The sequence below is a fragment of the Cuculus canorus genome, chromosome 17 (genome assembly GCF_017976375.1).
Source record: "Cuculus canorus isolate bCucCan1 chromosome 17, bCucCan1.pri, whole genome shotgun sequence".
In the NCBI taxonomy this organism is placed as follows: Eukaryota; Metazoa; Chordata; class Aves; order Cuculiformes; family Cuculidae; genus Cuculus; species Cuculus canorus.
In genome coordinates this window covers 6,537,780-6,558,622 of record NC_071417.1, presented here as the reverse complement: position 1 = coordinate 6,558,622, position 20,843 = coordinate 6,537,780, and the positions used below count along the sequence as shown (strand labels likewise).

Sequence of the window (20,843 nt, the reverse complement as noted above, 5' to 3'; positions counted from 1 at the left end):
GCGAGTTGGGACACCTGCAAGAGACACAGCTCTCTGGTGTCAAATAACGCAAATCCAGACCACAGCTCTTCTTTTGACTAAGCTTCTCTTCACTCTTCCTGTTTTTCCTGAATTTCTAGAATTTAATGTTATTTGAGATTTCTGAATTTCTATGAAACTGTGTTGAAGCTGGTCCATGGACTTCAAAAACAGAGCAGGGATGGTAGGGCAAGAAGAGACACATAGCAAACAAAGAAATGGTTTAATTGCCCAACCTTTATTTTCCTAGAAAAAAGGCTAAATACCTCTCAATAAAAACAAACACCTTTTTTTTCCACATACTATTGTGGATGGAAATCCACAGGGCTCTGATTTGAGCTAAGTGAAGGGACAGATGGAAAAAACTGCAAAGCCACACACCTTTGGGTCAACAACATTGACATGGACATCCTGGTACGGCCGCAGTCGGAACACTTGTGCCACTGTCTGATCCACACTTATCGTTTCTGCCACAGAAATGAGAAAGAGTAACACGGAAGCAAACATCTCAAAAGGTTTCAAGCAATTTACAAGCATAAAAGTAACAGGTAGATTGTCATGAAACACTTTGGGCCTCAGCAAAAGAAAACAGCTTCTTTCAGCTATGGCCCAATTTAGGTTATTAAAACCAAAGCAGGAGAGAAATTCAAAGTTTAGACTGGATTAATCCCTGCAAGAAGAAAAGAGCTCAAGCTAGCCAGAGAATGCAGAAACAAAAACGTAAGGCTAAAAAGCCAATTTTGTTTAAACCATACTGTACATTACTCAACCAAAAGTCGATTTAAAATTGGCAATACATTCTCTGGTAAAATTCTAATCCTTCCATTCCTGAGCAAAGCATTGATTTTGTTACAAGGTTAAATTACATGCATTATCCAATCACAGGTACGGCCCAAACACACAATCTTTGTCTACAACTTCACTATGCATACTATGAGACAAGTTTTACCTTTCTGCAAATCCTCCTTGAGTGACTTCACTTGCAGAAGCAGGGGACTAGCACACAAAAGAGAAAACAGGTAGGCAAGTTGAAATACTGACAGCCTGCTCCTCTAAATCACTCTCAAAGCTGTTTAGTAACACAGAGCATGTGATAAGCTAAAGAGAAACATTAAAACTTTTCAGAAAGCTTCACAAATCACCCTCTCTGCCTGTCACTCTGTCTTGTTCTTTACACCAATTATGATTATGAGGTACTTGTTAGGTGAAGACAGTATTCTAAGTGGGAAAGTAAGTGACACAGGAACTTCTCAGAACCTCATACAAGTACAGTCCTAATTTTCCAACATGGGCCTCAGGATGAACAGCTTTGTATAAGAAGGATTATGTTTTTATAGGTGACCAGGAAGTTTTAATTTTGCCTAAGATATACTAGAGAATAGAAGAAATATCATTGGGCAACAGCAGTTCTATGAAAAGGACAAGGACACAGCACATCTCTCCATATTCAAGGGCTCCTTAACCTGTGACAGGTCAACAAACTAACAGCAAACACAAGGAATTCCACAAATTTTAAGGAACATCAGCTGTCATGATGACCCCATTCACTTTTCTTCATGAAGAAAAGCCCGTGGCAGCATCCTGAAGAGACATTATCAGCTCTAGGAGCCTCTGACACCCAATACCCCCTTCAGGACTCTGACTTCCCCTGACAGACACCAGCAAAGAGAATTCACCTGTACTCATCATTGGGATGGGCGATTTCTACAACATCTCCCAGCTTGATTTGAAGAAATACTTTAGGATTCACCACCAGCTCATCATCTACAAGAAATAAATGAATGACGAAAACTGCAATGAACGGACACACAGCAAATAGCTGCCTAAGTGTCCATACACAATAGCTCACCTTACACAAATACATCAGCCCAGGATCAGCACGTCCACAGGGGATGGTGCTCACAGCATGCCAGTGCCCCCACCCAGCCCCTCCTGGGGTAGAAACTGTTCTGTCCCATCACAGAACCTTCACAGAAAGTTTGTTCAGCCAGAGCATGCCTTCATTGGGCAAGAAGGACCTTCTTTGTGCTTTTAACTGAAGAAGCACCAGTGGGAAAGCAGAGAGCTACAGAACCTTAGCAAGCTTTACTAGAGTGCTATTGTTTAAGTCTAGAAGAAGGGAAAAATCAAATAAATGACATTTTTCTGAGTACACAAACACGTGCAGAAAGTCACAAGTAATTGACTTGTCTGTCACATATTAAGAATGACTGAAACACACGGTTAAAACTAAAGTGAAAACAAAAGGGGAAGAAGCAGAATTTTTGTTTTATAGGTGCAATCTCAATCTGCTCTGACAAATGCGATTCTATTATACCATATCTTGCTATTAAGAAAGAGCTTTCCAAATTCTGGCTGCTCATTATATCACAGTTCCATCTTCACATAATAAATCAGTTAATTGTTTTCAATTAAGAGCACTGGTCTCTCTATTACGGCACCAGAGATACTGACCACTGCCTCCAAAGCCCTTCTTATGTATGACGAGCTTGTACACCTTGTAAGTTCTCATCTTGGATTGCAGTTGTCAGCCGCTTGAAGACATCTTGTGCATCTAACGCGGAAATGAAAGCAGAGATCTCTCATCATTACACAGTTTCTACACTCCGCATGCGAGCAGAAGATACTGCCCCACCACGCAGCCAGAACGCCACACCATTCCATGGGCACTTTGCAGAGTTTAACAAACATCAGACTAATAGTTCAGGAGCGATATCTGCTACCAGCGCACCTGTCGGACAGCTAGACAACCCCTCTCCAGAATCTTATCTTTCCATTTCAAGGATGAACTCTAAACCCTGTATTAAGTGCGTTAAAATGACACCCAGGCTTATGCCCACTGCCAGTTTTAGCTTCTGGTTCTGTCCCTCCAGCTCCCTTCCCTCTTCTGGAGATGCTGGAAACCACCGGGGCCCATTCCCGCCCCGGACCCGCGGGGCCGAGCCGGCGCTGCCCTTTCAGGCACCGTCTGGCATTAAGCGCAATGCTTTAACCACATCAAAGGAGTTTTTTCCTGCCACAGCCATTTAGAATAAGGCATTTTCGTTTCAGAAGCGCATTTAAACTGGAAATTGCGAGCAAGAACAAGGTTTTCTCCCTCACACAACAAGGCACGCTACCAGATCACGGTAAAAGCTGTCCCAGAGCAACCGCACCGCGCGCCGTGCGGGCACCGAACCGGCCCCGCTCATCCCGTGCGCCTCAGCCCCGCAGAGGGCCGGGCCCAGGCAGCTCGGAGCCTGCTCGCGGCCTCCACGGGAGCGGCCGGCTGGGCCCCGGCGCACACAGCGGCCCTGACGCACCGCGCGCCGCTCCCGCGCCACGTCACGTGACCACTGCGGCCAAGGGACGTATGAGGGGCTGGGCTGTGTGGATGGGGCGGGGCATAGGTGTAACGAGGCGCGTGGCTTATGGGCGGGGTCTTGGTGAGGGGGCGGGGTCTTGGCGAAGGGCGGGGTTTGGGACGTGATGGCCGCTCTCTCTGGGCGGGGCGTGATAAGGGGCGGTGCCACACGGAAGGGCGGGGTCACGCAGATGGCCCGTGGCCTGTGGGCGTGCCTAGGCCCGGATGCGGAAGTGATGCGATGCGGGGGCGCGCGGCGCGGCTGGAGCGGGGCTGGCGGCGGAGGTAACGGTGTTCGGGTGGGGCCGTCTCCGCCCCGTGGCCGGGAGCGCGGCCCAGGGGCTGCCCGGGACGGGCGTCGAGAGGAGGAGAGGGAGTCGGGGCGGAGCGGAGCTGCCTCCCGCTCACGGAGAAGCCCCGCGACTCGGTGCGCGACGGGGTCCATTCGAGGCAGCAAACGCGAAGAAGGGTTGGGGTTGTCCAGAAATGAGAGACTTGAGAAAATCCCGGGGAGAAAGCGACGCCTTGGTGGCAGCGGAGAAGGAGGAGGGTGTCCGGTGCAGTTCAGTAAGCTTTAAGGTCTTTTCCCGCCCGTGTGGTGCTGGGGTTTGCTTCGCAGCCTATGGTCTCCCAGCAGGTTGAGGGTATGTCTGCAGGGAGAGGCTGTGGTGTGGAACCACTTGGGAATCGCAGTTTGTCCTTTCTTTTGTCTGTAGAGGATTCACTTAGATGCGCATCTACGACTCAGCTCCTTACTTAAAAAATGACCTGGCAGTAACTTTCTTAAACATACATGCTTGAAGATCGAAGCTTTTTGTTTAATCTGGAGACTGTTCTTTTGTGCGGTTGATCTAACGCTGCTTTTATTTTCAGGGTAAACTGTGAAAACCTCAGGACTACCAATCTTAAGCTGCCCTGATGCTCTCATCTGGGGTGGATGCTTTCCTTGATTCGTCTGTGTCTGCTGTGACAGAGGGATTGTACACTGGACCCCCAGAGAACATCTCCCCTGAACGTATGGCCGTGTCAGGGCCTCATGTTGGGTCAGAGGCAACATCTGAGGTGTTGACGCCTGTGCTGGCCCTTGGGGACGGTCTGTCAGCTGAGCACCACAGGGCTCCCGGAGCACAATGCTTCCACCAGGAGACAGAGGGTCTGGGGGATATGTTCCAGATGATTCCTCCTAGGCCAGCAGCATCCCTGCCTAAAGAAGTTCTAATGGCTGGAAACCTTGAAGAGGATGAAAAAGACAAAAAAAGAAACTTTAGGAAGCTAAACTGCTCTAGTGATGGATACCAGAAAGAAGAGGAAAAGGCACAAGATGCTGAGCAGTATTGTGCTCAGTGCTGCACTGAGACTCCAGGGGAAAGGTGGTCAAAACAAGTAAGCAAATGCCAAAATTCCTCCCTGTGGGGTGTTTTGCATTTAAGGTTATAGACGGGGCAGGGGGCTCGGTCCATGTGGTTTCCTGTTTCTTATCTGGATTATTGTGTGTCCAGTGACAAATTAGACTATACCTTACCTTTTCTCTTGCTTAAATACTGCTGGAGTGGCATGAAGCAGGTGTGTAACAGAACAAAGGACAAAACAGAACAGTGACTAAAAAGGAGAAGAGAAACAAATTAGAAAGACTGGTGCTAGTATCCATGTTTGCGGATGCAGCATATTCTGCTGGTACCGTCACCCCCAGCCAGGTACTGACCGTGGAAGAATGGCTGTTTTAGTCTGGTGATGGAATTATAGCACTGCAGAGAGCTCTGGTTTGGTATTTCCATTTTTAATCTAAAACTAAAGATTACTCTTAGTTTTTGTAACTATTGTTTGTATCTAGAGAGGAAATCAGTGTTAATTTCCTCTTCCAAAACAAGAGACTCCCATGGTCGTGGGTTAGTTTCCTCCCCTATAATGATAAAAATGCTATTTCTAGTCAGACTTGCTGAAAAACTTGCCTAAGAATGCTCTGATAAAAAATGAAGCGTCACAAAACTCTCTAGTTAAAAGTTGAGGTTTTTAGTCACTTTCTTGATCAGTTTTCTTTAGTTTGTAAATAGTTTTCACACGCAATAACAAAGAGCATACAGGAGAAAGAGTATTGAGGCTGAACACACTGCAGCCAGGAAATGCCAGGATAAGGTTTTACACCTGTTACTGGATGGCACATAATGTGAAAGTACTGTGTGGTTTTAACTCTGGATTTTGATGTGTGTTTGATTTATTTGAAAGTTTGTGTGAATTAAGTTAATTAAATTTTCCACAGTTGTTCTCTTTTCCAGCTTTCACATATTTGTGGGGTTTTGGTTTGGTTTGGTTTGGCTTGGGTTTTTTTTTTGCAAGCAGGCTCAGGTTATCTGTTCTGGCGTGTATGTGGTGCTGAGCCAGGGCAGGAGTGCTGGCAGGCAGGCTCTCGTCAGGAGCAGGGAAAGCATGCGTCTTACAGAGATTTACTGGACTGGTTTGGGGATATGAGAGACACCAGGAGAGTGGATTACTCTTCCATTTCAAATTTGCATCTGTTTGCATTTTAAGCCACTTACTCTTTATCCGTTTGCATCACAGGCCTTCATTGCTGATCAGTACAAATCTCTCCTGGGTGCCTCGCTGTGTAGCGGCAGTCAATAGGATCAGAACAGAGTTGCGAGTGCTTGTGGGAACCACTTGCAGTGCCAGGCTGTTCCTGTGAAAGGGCTGAGGCGTTCTGAGGTTTCCTGGTGGCTTTCTCATTCATTTAATTCACCTTGCTGAGCAGGAGCAGTCCCTGAAATGTGCCAAGTGTTCCAGAAAAAGCATCTCCACTGTTATATATGTCTTTTTCCAGGAGGACCCTCACATGAACCAGCACAAGGTGAAGCCTTTGGGAGCCTGTTGCTCTGGAACAGTGGGAACCCTGATAAACACAGGTGCGTATTTTAGTTGTATGCCCCTGCTGACCCCCTGCTTCTCTCCCAGGTCACTTTTTGTTGATTCAAAATTGATGAGCAATTGTGGGGTAGGTCGTTTATTTTGCTTTACAGTAGAAATTATTGGCTTGCGACAGGAAAACTTAATACTCTTGTAAAACCATTTTGGTAGCCCTCGCTGTACACAATGATACTGTACAATGCTAAAAGGAACTTAGTAAGCTGAATGCCTTCTGAATTTAGTGTGTGGTTCTGATTGGCTCTATTTTTCCTTACGCAGAAGAAAACCAAGAACACGTTCAGGTGACAGCTGACACTCTGCCAAAGCTCACTGAAAAAGCACAAGGTATGAAGGCTGACGGGACTAGGATATTTAGTAAAGCTGGATGCATTACTGACCGAGTGAGTAAAGGTCTTCCACCTGAAAGCAATCAATGCTCAGAGGTAGACACAGTCATGGCCAGAGCTGGGGTTTCAGAAACGAGCACATTAGATTTTTCAGAGCCTTTAAAAGTCACAGGCATTGAACCAGCCACAGAGCATCCACAAGAAAACAATGAATATAGTGGGTTGAAAGCCCGTGCTGCTATGCCATTGAGAACAGGGGACCATGTTGTGTCTGTTCTGGAGACTAGAGAAGAACAAAATCCTGTTAATGAATTCAGTATGTCACTTGCTAATTGCCAGCTTTATCAGCAGGATGAAGAAAACAATGCTTATGACTTCTGTTCTGGTCCTGTACCAAAACATAACAAACCTCCTAGGCTGTCATCAGTAGAAAGCTGTAGAACGCTCTCCACAAAGAGTTCTGAAGTTTTATGTCCAGTTCAGAAAAGTATCTGTTGTCTGGACTTTAGAAATACGCCAGTAGAAAACAGTAGCACTGCAGTCCATCAAATTACTAATGAAACCCACAAAGAGAGTCTTCCCAAGACCATGGAAAGTCAGACTCATTATGGTCATGGAACTGGGTTCGTAGAAAATGAACCCTCCACATCCATACCAGTAGAGCAGATCTCAGTGGTAAGGACCAAAGGATTATCTAGGGCTAAAACTGATCATAGGGAAGTAAGTGCTGGCATAGGTAAATCAAACAGCTCTGAAATTGAAGAGGCTGCTGAAGTCCGGAGGAAAATTGCTGTGGGAGATAACACTGAAGTTGGTAGCTGGCCTGAAGCTCAAGAGGGTGCTAAGTCTGAGCATTATCCTTCTTCAGTTTTTAGTTCTGTTTCTTCAGCTCCTGAGGAGTTCTTGAAAGAAAAATTAAAAAAGGTCCTGTCAGAAGGCAATAAATTGAAAAAGGAGCAGTGGCAATTCTCTGTTGGTGATCTGTGCAAGGATGATGTCAAAGAAAATAGGCTGATGAAAAGGAGCAAAGTTGCTTCCAATGCAACAGACATATGTTTTTATAATGCCTCCAGTAAAATTTCCCCTCACAGTAGCTACAGCTGTCTGGATCTTAGTAGCAAGCTAGAAAAAGATTCACCTGAGGCACAACTGTTTGAAAAGGAATCTGAGGTGAATACAACATCAGAGGAGTTGGCTGGCAGTTCAGCCGAAGCTACAGAAGCCAACAGTGATCCCAGTTTGTCCACTGGTAAAGAAGCTAACTTGATCTGTACACTAAATATGACTCTACCTCCTGCTGCACAAAAATCAAGACAAACTCATTGTGACGAGTGTCCTCCTTGCACTGCTAACGAAGTTTCAAACCAGGAGAAGGCTCAGGATGATCCATCTGGGAAAGAATCAGTTGATGCTTCTGGAACAACAAGGGAACAAGTTGCTGGTGGTGTGCTTCATAAAGAAAAATTCAAGTCTTCAGTAAGTTCCAGGACTTTTGATAACCCTAACAGGGCAAGCAGAACTTCCCAAAAGACCATGGAGTCTTCAGTTGGAAATACAGAGAGTGTGGTCACTGGCTTAGAAATAGACCATAGGGACATGTGGCATTGTTGTAGTTGCAGTATGAAAGAGCAGTGCACAGCTGCCAGTGCTTCCTGTGTTTTATCAGGGAGTGCATGCGTAGATGATGTTCTCCCTAGCAGTCATTTGTTTAATGTTGAAGTAAAGAAGATGGAGGAAAAAGGTAATTTGGAAGGAGAGGCTTCAGCTGGATGTCATAGCAAGAAGGCAAACATCTTTCCAGAAGCACACTTGCCTTTGGCATGTGATTCACCTCCTTGTGAAGATGATTGGGGCCACAGAAGTGTGGATCTGCATGGGATGAATGATGTTTGCACAGCAAAACCCATGTTCTGCTCAGCTTATGCTTCAGAGAAATCTCCTGCTGCCTTGGTAGGAGATGAGATTTCAAGTAGAAATATGGAGGTTGTGAAACAATTTGATCTTTCTAAGTTAACAGGTGGCAGTGAAATTGTTTGTGACAGAGATGAGGGAAAAGAACAAATCTGCACATGTGCTCTCCAGACAGATGAACTTGATAAAGTAAGAACTGTGTATTCTCCAAAGGCTCATGAAGACAACCAGACTAGTGAACAGCTATTAGTCAGATATTTGAATGTTCGAACACGACACTCTAGCCAAACAGAAAAGACCATTCGTCCAACGGAAGTTCTGTGTCTGGAATCGCAGAGCGAGCTTGGTGGCCCAGTTCCAGGCAGCAAGCAATATTTAGAAAGTGTGAATGAGCAACCAAATGCTGGCTTACAAACTAGAGCCACTTCTGTGGAAGAAACCAAAACATCTGTTGGCTCTTGTCAAAGTGAAGCGATAGTGTTAGAAGAGAAGGTAGTGGACTTGAACTCTTTAAATGGTGTGAAAAATGAAGATTCTTCAGGATGCTTGGGCCTCATCAGTGATCGAATAAAGGAGACCGTCAAACTAAAAGAAGACAAGAATGAATATGAAAGAGAAGATAAGGAAGCTCTTGGAGAAAGCTTTTGTGATAGCAAACCACATTGCTCACAGCATGCTTGCTTTATCGAATGTGCAAAAGAGAAGGCCGAGCTAGTGTTTGTGGGAGACAAGATGCAGCAACCTTGGCCAAAGATACAGTGGCTGGTGGAGGACCAGGAAAATGCAGTTAGTGCCCGATTTTTGACCTTCCAATCAATTCATGGGAGTCTGGCATATAAGCCAGAAAATATGGATGGGCTTCCAGAGGCAGAGAACAAAAGTCTGAGAATAAACACTCTCTTCAATACCTCTTGCGCGCAGCTAACGTTTGAGCCTTCTAAGGAAACTGATGCTCAAAAGGATGTTGGTGCATCCCATTTTGGAAAGTTTGACATCCTGGAATTTTCTAATGAGACTTGGGTGGGTTCAGAAACACCATCAGCTCTGGACTTGGGAGTCTGTCTGCCTGAGAAAGAAAAGCTGTGTGCGCCATCTGAGAATGCACACACAGGTAATTGGGATTTGTTTTCAGCTGAAGTTTTTAGCACAAATTCCTCAGAGACAAAACCTCTTTCTGTAACAGTGGCAGATTTGCAGTATAATGCAACAGCCACATTTTATCCGCATGTGAGTAAACTATCAAACGGTCAGGAGTCATCCCCAGACTGCGTGGTTTGCAGCGCAGTATGTGTGCCTTACAAGTTAAATGCACAGAGCAAAGATACCGTAAAGGAGATTGCAGAAGGCCAGGACATTGTACCGACTTCGGTTTGCAAGGAAAATGAGGCTTTAGGTTCAGAGAGACTTGGTCAAATAGAGAAACGTCGGGTACATAAGCAAAAGAAGAAGTATGAGAAGATGGGATTACGTCTGTCAGACAGGGCACAACAACGACACAAGTCAGATTATCAAGGGAAAGAAACAATCGCATTGCAAACAAGGATGTTGCATAGTTCTGGACTCCTGTGCAGCTCTTCAGATGAGGTAGTGACCTCCAGAAATACAAAGTTTGAAGGTCCTTCAGAGGAGATTTTTGCTGTCAGAAGCAGTGAAAATAAACCGTATAGCACTTTACAAGAAATCAAAAGGCCAAAGATTACCACAGATATTATTAGTTCACAGTTCTTGAAGACTCAGGATTCAGAAATGCAGAACCTGAACCTTAATTTAGGGTATGACGGAATCCCTGGTGCCTTTGAAACTGCAAATAAACTACGAGGACCTCTTCCATTAAAAATACAGCCTGGAAGGACTTGCAAGAAATTTCCCACATCATATCAGCTAAAAAACGTGAGAAAAAGCAAAAAAATTAAAAGTTTCTCTTTTTTTGAGGTTCCTCCAAAGCAGGGAAACGCGCTTCTCAAATCTGTGTACTTTCCGTGTAAGCCATCAGCAATGGAAACGGAAGCAGCCATGGGATCTGTGCACATGCCAAGGCAGAGAGCCAGGAGGTGCGCTTTGTTGAACAGCTTGACATTGAGGAGGCGTACTGAAGAACCAGCCTTGCTGAGGAAGCTGGCTGCGATGGCCAGCAAACTCCTGGCACCTGCCAAAAGCACCCAGGACTTAGAATCTCAGCCACGTTCTTCTGAACTCTTTCCAGTGGGTGAGAGGTACAGCGAGCGTCGATCTAAAAATCTGCTGGAAGCCTTTTCTTGCATTAACAGGCACTTACACTCACGTTGGGCTGACAGTTGGTGCACCAAGATGTTCAGCTTTCAGCCTTTGGCACTTTACCCTGTAGAATCTACCAAAATACTTTTTTCGGGCTGTAGCCATGAGCCTCCAGCCTCTTTCTTGGATAGTCCAGTTTTCCCAATTTCTTTTCACATTAAATTGGACTCCAGTGCTGTGACAGACCTCACAGGGATTGTATCCAAGCACTCTGTACAACACAGACCGCTTTTGGGAGAAATGCCAGCATCGCCTTCAAAGTGGACTTTCTCTTTTCTCCTGTCTCGGAGCTGGTCGGATATAACAGCTTTCAAGGAAGATTCCAGTCTAAATAATGAGCTGGATTCCCCTCTCTCTGGGACAGACCGAGGGGCTGTTGCCCTGCATCCTGACTGTGGAAGAATAGCCAGAGCAGGAAGAAGAGGAGCATGCTCCATGCTTGGCCTTCACACAGTGTTAGCACTTTCTTCCCCTGGATGTTACAGGATTTGGACAAGAAGAAGAAACTTAACCAGTCATATTCCTACCATCCAGAGACTATTTATATCCCAGTTTGCACAGGGTTTGAAAGGGGCAAGGTATCCACCTTCCATGTCAGACGACCTCGTCTCTTCATTGCCGTACTCCCTGGGCAGGGCACTATCCATATGGAGTCAGCACGGTCCTTCTGCCCGTCCCTCCGAAATCACTTCTCTCCATTCCAGTCACTGCAGGTGGCAGCCAAGTATGGGCATCGAGAACAGGTAAAAGTCATAAACTTATTTCTGAGGTTAAATATCTGTAGGGTACATACTTGCTTCTTTTTGGGAGGGAGAGGGTAGTTGCAGCTTGCATTGGAGCTTCCCCTACTCCAAACTGACACATTCTGCTCCAAAAATGGCTCAGCATGGAAGGTTCTTCCCTATGGAACAGTCTGTTAGCCGAGTTGAGATATATTTGCCTTCACTTCTCTGATACTGTCCTGTTTTGGCAGAATGGCTAACTGTATTTTCTTCTCCTTTGCGAAATATACACTCCATGCATCAGAGTTTATAAAGCAGAAAGGTGAGCCACTTCCTTAGGTCTATTCAGAGTGACTGCAGAGCAACTGGATCCCTGAGGTAGGAAAGCTTTCTTCAGAAGTCTGAGCCACAGGTGCTACCCGGAACCACTGTAGAATGCTCCATATAACATTAGGAAGAATCCTAAGGGGTGGAGGGTGGCATTCTGTTAAATCTTTAATTGTATTCCGTGACTGTTCTATGCTAGTTGAAACCTCTTTGTGTGTGCCATGCCTTTTCATAGTACTTGCCTGGTGTAACGTTGGCACAAGCAAGTGTAGCTCCAGCTCAGGCTGGTGATGAATTTCAGTGTGTCATTCACAGTATGCATGGGAAGGGGACTGAAATCTACTCTTCGTGTTTAATTAAACTTTGCTATTGGTATCAGAGATCTCTTTACTAAGAAACAGAATGAGAGAAGAGGTTCCTAGCTCTGCTCCAGGATTTATGCATGCTTTGGAGCAAAGATCTTGCTTTTTATCCCTCAGTGCCATGGGGCAGCTCGGTCCCTGATTTTATAAGTCTTTGAGATTCCTGGGCAGAGTGTAAGCTCATGAGCACTGTAGAAAAGTTGATTTGACTAATTCTTTTGTTTAATACACCAGTCTCTAGAGAACTGTGGAATTTGGCTTATGTCATAGCTTGACATACGTGTAACCAAAAATCCTGCCAGGTAACTAATGCTGCATTTTACTTTGTATCAATAGATAACATACCTGAAAATTTAAGCACATCAAGGGACGTTAGTATAAATTCTAGTGTCTACCAAAGGTGTGAGTGAGCCTGTGAGAGTACTACTCCCTCCTGGGGGTTGTCTGCACTGAGACAATGAAGTTGAACAATGGCACAGAGACAACTTCGCAACAGGTTCTGCTGGACCTGTGTTCTTTTTCATTCCTTGAGTCAGTAAATCAGGCTGAATTTTCTAGTGTACAAATTGGTGCTCTGAAGTGATCGTGCAGTAAACTACAGTTTGAGCACTAAACTTACAGATAAGATACTGCTGCCATTCTTTTAAAAAGCCCAAACACCTTACATTTTAAACCTCACTTCTGTGTATGAAGTGAATTTATCACTTAGTGTTATTGAGGCATCCTTGGACTGGAAGATCAGAGATCAGAGCTGATCGTGTTTCCTCCTGTTCTGTGGGCTCCAAGGCAGCTTCTTACAGCACATCCTGTTAACTTAGTTTAAGAGGATTTGATTTCTTGATGTAAAGGGCAGTTTGAAAACTGAATGTTTTGCTATGAATCTTTTATCTCAAATGGAGAGAAGCCAAATCAAACCTTATCACTTCCCAGGAGAAGTAACCCAAAGTTAAAATAGTCTAACTCGCAGTTTGGTTTGTCTCTAAATTATCTCATAAATGCGCTGAGTTCTTCTGCGTCACTGAGATTTTCTTTAAGTGAAGTTACTGTACCACACACTGAGTTGAAAAGGATGTTTGCAGAAGTTTAAACGGCAGCAAATAAATTCTGTTCCTAAAACAGTTAAGCAAAAATTCATATTAAAGGTTTGGCTACAAAAAAACCATAAAGAACAAAAACTAGCATTTTAAATATTTAACGCCATTTTAGATTCCATTTTGCTGAAAAGTGACAGGCTGTTTTCAGTAGCCAATAATTCTTCAAAGGTATTAACAGGATAATTCAGTGATTATCCCTTAAATTTGTGTATGCTCAGAAAAAATCTCCCATGAAATAAATGTTTAGTGTGTAAATACAAGAACACAAGAAGTGTGCTTGGTGCAGTATAGATGCACTCTCAGCTCCCAGGATGGCAAAAGTGTTTGCCTGTTTTGATTAAGATAGTTAAAAATCAGAAAAATTCACAAGTATCTCCAAGTTCGCTGCAAGCCACTTTCTCCTGGAAGAGATTGGTCCTCTTTAAGTGATCTCATTTGTTAGTGTTTTTAATAACCAGGAAAACAAGGAACTGGAGTAGTTCTGCATAAGTGTCATCTTCTGTCTCTTCCACTTGCAATAATTAAAGTATTCTTTAAGTGAAATCTTTTTTCCTAATTAATGCTTATTTGGATTCAGAATTTCTCAAGGTTTTTTTTCTTTTGTAGTTTTCTTTACTATTATTGCATGAAGTGGGAACTTCTGCCTCTTGCACGGAGAGTGCTGATGCACACTTGTGCAGATTCAGTAGCGCTGGGATAGGAAGCAGAACACTGAGAGAAACAAGAGGACACGGTTCTGATCGTGAATGGCAAACACAAGAAGGGGGTCCTTCTGACGTCCTTGTATTTGGACTGATCTGTGCTGCCACCGTGGCTGGGTTTCAGTCCTGTCTGGCTGTGATTGCTTTGCGTTAGAGCAGTGAAGTGCAACAAGTTGTTTGGGAGAGCAGCAAGTACAAGATTTGCTGTTTCACATAACAAAAGCTCTCCTAACTCTTTTTTTTTTTTTCTGCTATTGATACTGTTGGCACAAAAATAAAGCTTGATATTACAGGACTTAGAGCTGCTGTGCTGACTTTTATACCATAGAATTATGATGATTACCAGCCCTGATGGAAAGGCCTTTGTTTTTTCCAGTTGCTTAAGAATGCTCAAGTAAGATTGTGGGAGTTGGAGACAACAGAGAGTTAATCCTGTGGAAATCCTTGCCACCATGCACTTTTTTATTTAGTAGCCAAATACTTCAAGGTTCTTGGTTACTTTAAAAACTGGGGGTTTTGAATGAGGAATATAGAATTTCATAGAAATAATTACAATTTTGAGACTGATGCTGTTCCTTTCCATCCTTTCTCCTCACTACACTTTTAGATGGCAGTAGGACTATTTCCCTGGCAAGCTGTCACTGGCATTTAGTAGTGTGGCTGGCTCTTGGGTGGCTGTAGGCTTTCATTCCTGTTCCTGATACTAGCATTTTTTTGTCTTATGGCCCAGTTTATACTAATTGTTTCTCTCGCCTTTTCATAGTGTAGTCCTAACTTCTGTCTGTCTGGTTTTGTTTTTTTCCATTCTTTCCTTGAAGCAGCTATGCCATGTTACCGCACTTCCCTGTGCAGAGTACGGACGCGCTGCAGGCTGCAGCTGCTGCGATACGGTGAGTTGCTTGGACCTCTGTGCTTACTCCAAGGGCATAAGCGTTCTTTCTTAAAGACAGTTTGGCTTTCAACTTTTAGCAGTTTACTTCAAGAATGCAAACGTGATGGAGATAACTGCACAGAACAGTTCTGTTATTTTTCAACCATGTTGTGCCTTGTTATGAAATGAATATTTCAGACTATAGATGTTTGTTTCCTTACTTGGATGTATCTTCTGAGTGTTTGGACATTGGGTGCTGAAATTTCATTCTGTTCTTTTTCAGTGTTGGAGTGTCAGACATAGAAGTGATCTGTTAAATTTATCTGAGAATAAAAAGTAATAAATTAATAGTTATGTCAAAGTTATTTGCTGGCAGAAAAGGGGGATTAATTGATTTCTGTCAGCAGTTACTAAATAGAGCTGTAAATTGTTTAACCGTATGAAAAGGGAAAGAGTGGGTTTACAGTTACACATTCGAACACCCTGACAGTCAGGTGTGGGCTGCAGCTGTGTTTGACTGTGGCTGTACCAGAGAAAGTGTCTGCTTAGGCAGTTTGTGAACAGCATTGCTTTTTGTGCCCATGTTGCCCCTTAAGAACAGCACCTGAGAGTACAGGATGCTGTTGCAGTATAAAGTGGTTATTAATCTACGTATGTTCCCTTCTTCCTCTCTTACAGTCTGGAAGCTTCATTCCCTCTTCTGTTACCAAAGTCCTGCTCGCTTCCAGAATCATCACCACCTTCCCCCAGGCTTTCAGCATCAGAGCTCCAGGTCCATGCTCTTGATGAAGCCGATGCTTCTGTTCCAGCCTGTCTGAGATCCCAAGGTGACACAGAACTGGTAAAAGTGAGTTCATTTTAGGTTTTGGATATCTTGTGCTCTTGGTTCCTCAGAACTTGAAGCTGTTGCTGAATATTATGTAGTGACCGTTAGAGACTAGGGCTGCTGGGCCTCCTCTGGGCTGCTGCATTATTTTACTCAAGCAGAAAGAAGGTGGCAAAACAAGGAAATGCTTGTGTACTCCACACAAAAGTAGATTCTGTTGACCAATGTGGTCATTATTTCCATCATTTTAACTTTTTTCCCCCTCTTTTTTCTTTCGTAAGACTGAGCCAGAAAAGAGACCAAAGAAAGTCTCACAGATCCGAATCAGGAAAACCATTCCTAAGCCGGACACTAACCTTACTCCAATGGGACTGCCCAAACCAAAAAGGTGAGCAGTTCTTTTTAAATGGACTCGTACTAGGTTCTCTTGCTTACCTTTCCTGCATAATGATGTAATCGTTTTGATAAATGCTTCTCTTCCCACCACTGTTTTACACTCCCAGTTGAACAATGTCCAATGTTTGCTTCCTTTATGACAAAAGATCGACACAGCCCTATCAGCTGTGTGAAAGACTGAAGAAAGACACTGCTCCTTGAACGTAGCTTGTTTCAAGTGCAAGTGCTTTCCCAATTGGCCATCTACTGTTCTGTTCGTTTCTGTATTAACCAGAAGTGCTGGCTTTGACAGAGGGCTGCGTTTCTTCAGAGATCAGCTTGCTAAGTGCCAATAACTAACTTCTGAAATCAGTCTTGAGATGAAATGTTAATCTCTAAGCTGTCAGTGATTTCTGAGCTTCCACCAACAAGTGACCTCTGAAGGGACTTCCCTTTCTCTTTCTGAGCATCATTACAAAACATCGTAGAAAGCAAGAAGGAATGTTGACTTCTGCAGAAACAGCGGGTCTTGACCCAGACCTTACAGAAATACTGCATCACTTGAGGGACTTAATGACCTCATTTTTCATTCCTCCCTATCCCCAATTAGAATCTAAATCTACATTTTAAGTTAAAGCATAATTAGTTAGTGTTTAAGCATAGAACACAAAACTTATTGTTTCTGGTAAATCTGCTTGTTGTGAAGAGAGGAAGTTTTGAAATTCTTCTTTCTTGACTGATTTGCTCATTGTTCTTTCAGGCTTAAGAAGAAAGAATTCAGTTTAGAAGAAATTTACACAAACAAGAACTATAAGTCCCCTCCTCCAGCCAGGTTGGTTCTGCTTCCTAATGAGAAGACAAAGATAAATGTAAAAGACTTGGGCAGAGAGAGGGGCAATCAGAGGTCTCTGACAGCTGAGGGAGTGGAGTTGTTAAATTGCTGTAGTTTAAAGTCATAGAGAGATGTAATTAGAAAATAGTATCGTGTACTGTTTGGATGGATAGCAGAGAAATAAAACGTGACCTACTAAGGATTGGTAGCTGTTTAAGTATGGATTTGTATGTTGTTTTCATCTGCTTATTCATTCCAGCCTCCATCAAAGTGTAGCACTGTTTCAAAATCCAAAGGCAACTATTCTTTAAGATACCAACTGCCTGTCATCGAGTACAGCATTGATATGAGCTGCTGTGTTTTTTAATGGGCAAATCTATTTGTTCTATCGAATACAGATTCTGTAACTGCTTTTGAACTGCAATACAGTTAGAAAGAGACTCAGCCCAAGTGTCTGTGACCCAATAGCCAATGATTGAGCTGTAGGGGAGGGGTCAGCTGCTGGTAAGGATGTATCACAGGCAGTGTGGAGGGACTGCAAACATGTACAAGTTAGGAGACTGCGTACTTAGGCTATGAAACCCACTAGGATTCCTCTCTGTGTAAGGTGATTATATCTGTGTGAACATTCATGTGTTCTGTCCTTGGCTTTTACCAGGAGCTTGGAAACCATCTTTGAAGAACCCAAGGAGAAAAATGGACACTTGATCTCTGTAAGCCAGCAGAAAAGAAAGCGGATTCTAGAGTTTCAGGACTTCACTCTTCCCCGGAAAAGGAAGACACGAGGCAAAGTCAAAGCAGTGGGCAGTTGCACCCGAGCGAAAAAAGCTGCGCTCCAGAGTGCAGAGTTAGATATTCTTCTGAGTCAGAAGCTCATGGACCTGGAGGCCTTTTTTGCAGAGGAGGCTGGGCAGGAGCAGGCCTCTAGCATCCAAGGGAGCCCTTGAATTGAAGGTGGTCTAGCCAGCTCCATTAGCGTTTTAGTCCCACTGGGAGAAACCTACTGACTTAATGTGTTGCTCTGCTGCTCTGTTCTAGTACCTGAAGGTCAGTTCTTGACTGTGGCCATCGTTAAGGTGCTATTTTAGGGGCAAGGGTTAAATGCTATCTGAGAGATTCTTTTAGGTCCCTGTCCAAGTGTAACACAGCCACATACAATTTACCATTCCTTCCCCAACCTCTGCAAAGTACTGCTCGTGTTTAATTATGTTAGAACACCTTTTGGGGGCAGAATGGGAGTGTAAAGGAGAAAGGTGCACACCTTCAGTGACGCCAGAGCTCTGCACTCCAGACCGTTTGCACACTTGAGCTTGCTGTTGTTACTGTAATGTCTGTCCTGAACAACCTGACAGAGGAGAGATGGTGTTTGATAAAGATGCATTCTAGCAAACACAGTCTTGATATACCACTAACTTTTTAATAATTAAAAGTAGCTGTATTGGTTTGCTTTCAATCGTTTCTTCCTTCTGTTTACTTAGAAGGTTTTTTTCTGAGTTTCTCTGCCCTTCCTGGCTTCAGGCAGCAGAAGCCCCATGTAACTAAACTTTATGAAACATGCACTTTGTATGTGTTTCTTTATTTGCTGCTTGAGGACACCTTTTAACACGACTTAGCTCAAAAAAAGGTAATATTTTAAGAAAAAATAGTGCCCAGTACTAACTTTTCCCAAATTAAGTAGACTTTTTACCTACCTGGCTGATGATGACCTCCTCTCCAGAGGAAAAGGTAGTTAGCCCATGAGGATATTAAGCTGCAGGATATGCAAGAAGAGGTTTTTATTTAACGGAGCTGAGTTGCTGCAAGCAGGGTACACCACCAAAATCTTTGAGACTCACTTTTAAGTGATTTTAATTCCAGTAAAGATGTCAACCTGATTTTAATGCCAACAAGAAAATTGTCTTGAGGGGTGTTTACCATTTCAGATTTACAGTTGACGTAGCCCATAATTAAAAATTTTTTGCACAGCACTGCTGTACACAAGCATGTTGTACAAAGAGCCTCCTACCCTATGGAAGTTGGTTTTTTTCATTATGTAAATTTGTAATTCTCTGATGCAGCACTGGGCAATTTCGCGGCTGTACATTCTGAGGGAAGAGAGCTCTATTCTGCAGAACTTCTGTTAAACTTACTTGAAGCATAATTCAAAATGAATGCAGGCTGCAGTTCAGGTAATTTCTGTCCTTTAGTGCCTATAGAAGTTATTCGGGCAAAGCTCTCGTTGGTGGGATGCTCACATTTAATTAAGCTGTTCATTCTTTCATTTGTCACCTGAAACTTGCACTTTCTTATTTACCTGCCAAATGGTAGTTTCTCTGTACCGTCAAAGTGAGCAAATATCTAGTGGGCGGTTATTTTAATGAAGTCCCAATAAATGCAGGACTTAATTACCATTTTCTCCTGTTGCTCTGCCACCTCTGTTACTGCTGAACAGAGAACTGAAAATTAACAAGCGATCTGTTGAATTCCAGAGCTTTGCAAGTGGAGAGGTGGAAGAAGATTATTACACTGTGTGTAACTTGAGTCTTGAAAGAGCTGTAAAGGGGCTTGGTTTACTCCCAGCTTATGTGCTGGGGTTCCTAGAAGTTTACATTCTTGTCTTGCAGCTAATTATCTTTAATCAGGAAGAGTGAAGAAAGGAGTGCTCATTTACAGCAGTGGTGTTTGGGTTTTGAAGGTAAAAAAAAAACCAAGGCAGGCAAACTTTCAACATGTTGATGTCCCATTTCAGCAGCCAGGACTGGTTGACCTGTTTGGGCTGCTGGAAAACATTTAAACTGATCTCCTTTATTTTTATAAAAATAAATCCCTGAAAAATAAAGGTCCATTGCCTTTTAAAAATGTTTGAAACTTTCCCTATAGTGGTTTATTAGCCAATTATTGACTAGTTGGAACATGTAGCAAGTGAGAGAGATATTTTTGTGATTTTATGCTATAGGATGGGATTGTTGCACAGCATTCATTGACCTTCTGTAAACACAGGAGGCTGCCAGTGCTGTGAGACAGTTGAGTTGTAACTTTACTGGGGCTTTTAATAAAACAAGTATATGGGTGGAGAGGGAGGAAACTTGGGTCCAGGCAGAGCTCAGACCTCTAATGTGCTTAAAATGTGGAATGTGTAGGGTTTTTCCTCTGGGCTGCAGGTTTATTTGGTTTTGGGGGGTGTTTTTTTATCCGCTTCCCTGCTCTGTCTTCTTTCTGTGATTGCTTTGAAATAATATTTCTTAGCTTTCTCTTTAACAGCTACAGCAGAGAGAGCAGAGCAAAGAAAACACTCAGTTCTTTTGTTTACAATTACTGGAGAAATTACAAAATGAGTTGCAGTTGCCTGGCTGTCCCAGACCTAGTTTGTGGAAAGGCAGATACACAGCTTGCTTTGGTTTGGTTTAGTATTTGTGTGGTGGTGAGGTGTAGGCTAATGGAGACAAGGCATCTCTGCCTGCCTCCAGCTCGCAGACGTCAGTCATGCTTGTGCACTTTTTCCACCTCTGTTCTTGTTTACAGCACTTGTGGAACAGATTTGTTCCTTGTGGCTGCTGTTTGTACACTGGGAGCAGTGACCGCGCAAAAGCTGAGCGTTTGCCACTCTGAGCTGCTTTGGTCCCAGATAATTGAAAGAAAAACATCTAAAGGATGCATCTTTTGGAGTCACGTACATCCCCAGCTGAAGGATGTGTACACTTGCCTTTTCACAACATGAACCCACTCCAGTGAGGATTTGGTTTTGGACCATTGTGGAAAGACGCTGTGCATATTGCTCACAGGATGATGGCTAAAGCAGCTGGAAAAGGGTTGCAAAACTTTTGCAATGAACTGTCTCTTAGCGGTAGGTTTTGCAGAGCCAGGCAGCTCTTTTCTAAATTTGCTAATTATGAGAGGTAGAAAGATCCCTTTCGAAAAACCAAACATTCTTATTTTCATCATGCTCTGATTGGAGCAGCTGAG

General features: G+C 43.6%; 2 protein-coding genes across 17 annotated transcripts in view; one reads left to right on the top strand and one right to left on the bottom strand.

The window, feature by feature from the left end:
- Positions 1–3,368, bottom strand: part of DEPDC5 (DEP domain containing 5, GATOR1 subcomplex subunit) — a 43,887-nt gene extending 40,519 nt beyond the window's left edge. For 10 of the 12 annotated variants that reach the window (XM_054081983.1, XM_054081986.1, XM_054081979.1 and 7 more), the window contains exons 1-5: positions 3,138–3,368; positions 2,473–2,572; positions 1,695–1,782; positions 968–1,014; positions 400–485 (exon numbers count right to left, since the gene is read on the bottom strand). In XM_054081983.1, the coding sequence (XP_053937958.1) occupies positions 400–485; positions 968–1,014; positions 1,695–1,782; positions 2,473–2,530 (279 nt within the window). In that variant the 5' untranslated portion in view covers positions 2,531–2,572; positions 3,138–3,368. Of the gene's footprint in view, positions 1–399; positions 486–967; positions 1,015–1,694; positions 1,783–2,472; positions 2,573–3,120 lie in introns of all 12 variants that reach the window. The other 2 variants (XM_054081980.1, XM_054081981.1) reach the window with 2 other exon arrangements.
- Positions 3,369–3,594: 226 nt separating this feature from the next.
- On the top strand, positions 3,595–20,799 carry PRR14L (proline rich 14 like). Of its 5 annotated transcripts, none has more exons than XM_054082296.1 (9): positions 3,595–3,646; positions 4,235–4,744; positions 6,177–6,258; positions 6,539–11,534; positions 14,819–14,887; positions 15,547–15,715; positions 15,976–16,082; positions 16,830–16,901; positions 17,560–20,799. In XM_054082296.1, exons 2-9 carry the CDS (start codon positions 4,280–4,282, stop codon positions 17,846–17,848), a joined length of 6,249 nt encoding a protein of 2,082 aa, XP_053938271.1. In that variant the 5' UTR covers positions 3,595–3,646; positions 4,235–4,279; the 3' UTR covers positions 17,849–20,799. The 5 variants fall into 5 exon arrangements, with proteins under 5 accessions (XP_053938271.1, XP_053938269.1, XP_053938270.1 ...); XM_054082294.1 differs by having other exon boundaries at positions 14,816–14,887; XM_054082295.1 differs by lacking the exon at positions 3,595–3,646 and adding an exon at positions 3,735–3,928 and having other exon boundaries at positions 14,816–14,887.
- The last annotated feature ends 44 nt before the right edge of the window (positions 20,800–20,843 follow it).